This window comes from Emiliania huxleyi, assembly GCF_000372725.1.
Source record: "Emiliania huxleyi CCMP1516 chromosome Unknown EMIHUscaffold_203, whole genome shotgun sequence".
Lineage (NCBI taxonomy): Eukaryota > Haptophyta > Isochrysidales > Noelaerhabdaceae > Emiliania > Emiliania huxleyi.
The window spans coordinates 146,718-148,608 of NW_005200571.1; the positions used below are offsets into that span (position 1 = coordinate 146,718).

At 75.0% G+C, this 1,891-nt stretch overlaps 1 protein-coding gene across 1 annotated transcript; it reads left to right on the forward strand.

Moving 5' to 3' along the window:
* Window positions 1-527: 527 nt before the first annotated feature.
* On the forward strand, window positions 528-1,412 carry EMIHUDRAFT_72921 (hypothetical protein; the record flags this gene model as incomplete). Its single annotated transcript, XM_005781350.1, has 1 exon — window positions 528-1,412. A coding segment is annotated over one exon (885 nt), but the record flags the coding sequence as incomplete, so codon positions are not given.
* Window positions 1,413-1,891: the final 479 nt, after the last annotated feature.

The window sequence follows — 1,891 nt, forward strand, 5'->3', positions numbered from 1 at the left end:
AGGCTGAGGGGGAGGCGGCGGTCGCAGAATCAGCCGAACAGGCCGCGGCGGCCGCACGCGAGGCGGCAGCGGCTGCGGAGGCGGCGGAGGCGCGCGATGCTGCCGAGGCTGCGCTGCGCGAGGCGGTTGAGGCGTGCGAGCGAGGCGACGCCGATCTCGAGGCGCTCAGGGCGGCGATCAACGCAAACACCGAAGCCGCCGACGGCTCAGAGGCGCTGCGGGCGGCGCGGCGGCTGCGCGACGAGCTGGCGGAGCGTAAGGTCCGCGAGGCCAGGGCGCTGAAGCGGCAGCGGCAGAAGGAGGAGAAGGCGGCGGCGGCGGCAGCGCGGGCGGCGGAGCGGGCGGCGGAGCAGGCGGAGGAGGCGCGGGCGGCTGAGGAGGCGCGAGTGGCGGAGGAAGCGGATCGGGTGGTAGCAGAGGTTGCGGCGGCGCGGGCGGCGGAGGAGGCGGAGGCGGCGTCGCGCGCAAGGGAGGAGGCAGAGGCGAGGGCAAGGGAGGAGGTGGCAAGGGAGAGGGAGGAGGCGAGGATGAGGGCGGAGGCGGAGGCGGAGGCGGCGGCTGTAGAGTCGGCAGTGGCGGCCGTGGCGGCGGCGGAGGCTCAAGAGGCGGCGGCAGCGGCGGCGACAGCGGCAGTGGAGGCGGCGGCGAGTGTCGCCGCCCTCGCCGCCGCCGCCGCGCCGCCCGCCGCCGTCCCTCTCGACGAGCTCATCGCGGCGACCGACGGCTTTGCCGAGGCGCGCAAGGTGGGCGAGGGCGGCTTCGGGCGTGTCTACCGCTGCGACGCGCTGCCGTCGCTTCCGCGCGTCGCTTGCGGGTTCGCCGTCAAGACGGCGCTGGTCGGTGTCGGCGCCCAAGGCCTCGCCGAGCTGCAGAGCGAGGTGCGCACGCTCAGCGCGGCGTGCCACCGGTCCTTGCTCCCTCTCCTCGGCGTCTGCTTGGCGCCGGCGAGAGCGTGCCTCGTCTACCCCCTCTGCCGCGGCGGCAGCCTCGAGGACCGCCTCTACCGCGCTCCAGCCGCGCTGCAGCGGCTCCGCATGCTCGGCTTCGAGACGCCGCCTCCGCCGCTCTCCGCCGCCGCACGGCTCCGCGTGCTGCGCGACGCCGCGAGAGCGTTGCACTACTTGCACACGCTCTCGCCCATGATCCTGCACCGCGACGTCTCGGCGGGCAACATCCTGCTCGACGAGCGCGGCAACGGCTACCTCGCCGACGTGGGCCTCGCGCGCGCGGCAGAGGCGACGGCCGGCGGCAGCCAGCAGGTCTCGCACCTGTCGACGCAGCGTATCTTTGGGAAGCCTGGCTACATGGACTCGATCATAACGCACGACGGTCAGGCTTCGCAGCTCACCGATGGCTTTGCGCTCGGCATCACCCTGCTCGTCAGCCTGACCGGCCGCGGCGCTCTCGGTTTGCTCAACGCGTGCGACGATGCGCTGGAGGAGCCCGACACGGCGGAGAGCATCGCGGCGGCCGACGCGGGCTGGTCGGCGGCGCAGGCCGAGGAGCTGGCGCGGCTTGTTGTCGGGCTGGCTCTCGTGAGGAAGAAGAGGCGGATGCCGCTCGCAGAGGCGCTGCCGCGGCTGGAGGCGCTAGTCGAGGCGGCGGGGGAGGTGGAGGAGACGGCTGGGGCCGAGGAGCGCCAGTGTGACCTCTGCTACGACGCGCCGCACTCGGTCCGCTTCGCGTGCGGCCACGCCCTGTACTGCGAGGCGTGTGCGCCGCGCGTGCTGGAGCGCGACAGCAACTGCCCGGCCTGCCGCCAGCCGGCGCTGCCCATCGCCGCAAGTGGGCGGCTGGGGGCGGAGCAGGCGACGTTTGTCCACCAGCCGCCCTCGGGCACCGGGCCCCAGCTTCAGCCGGGGGCCCCACGGCGGCGGTCGGTGGGCGAGGG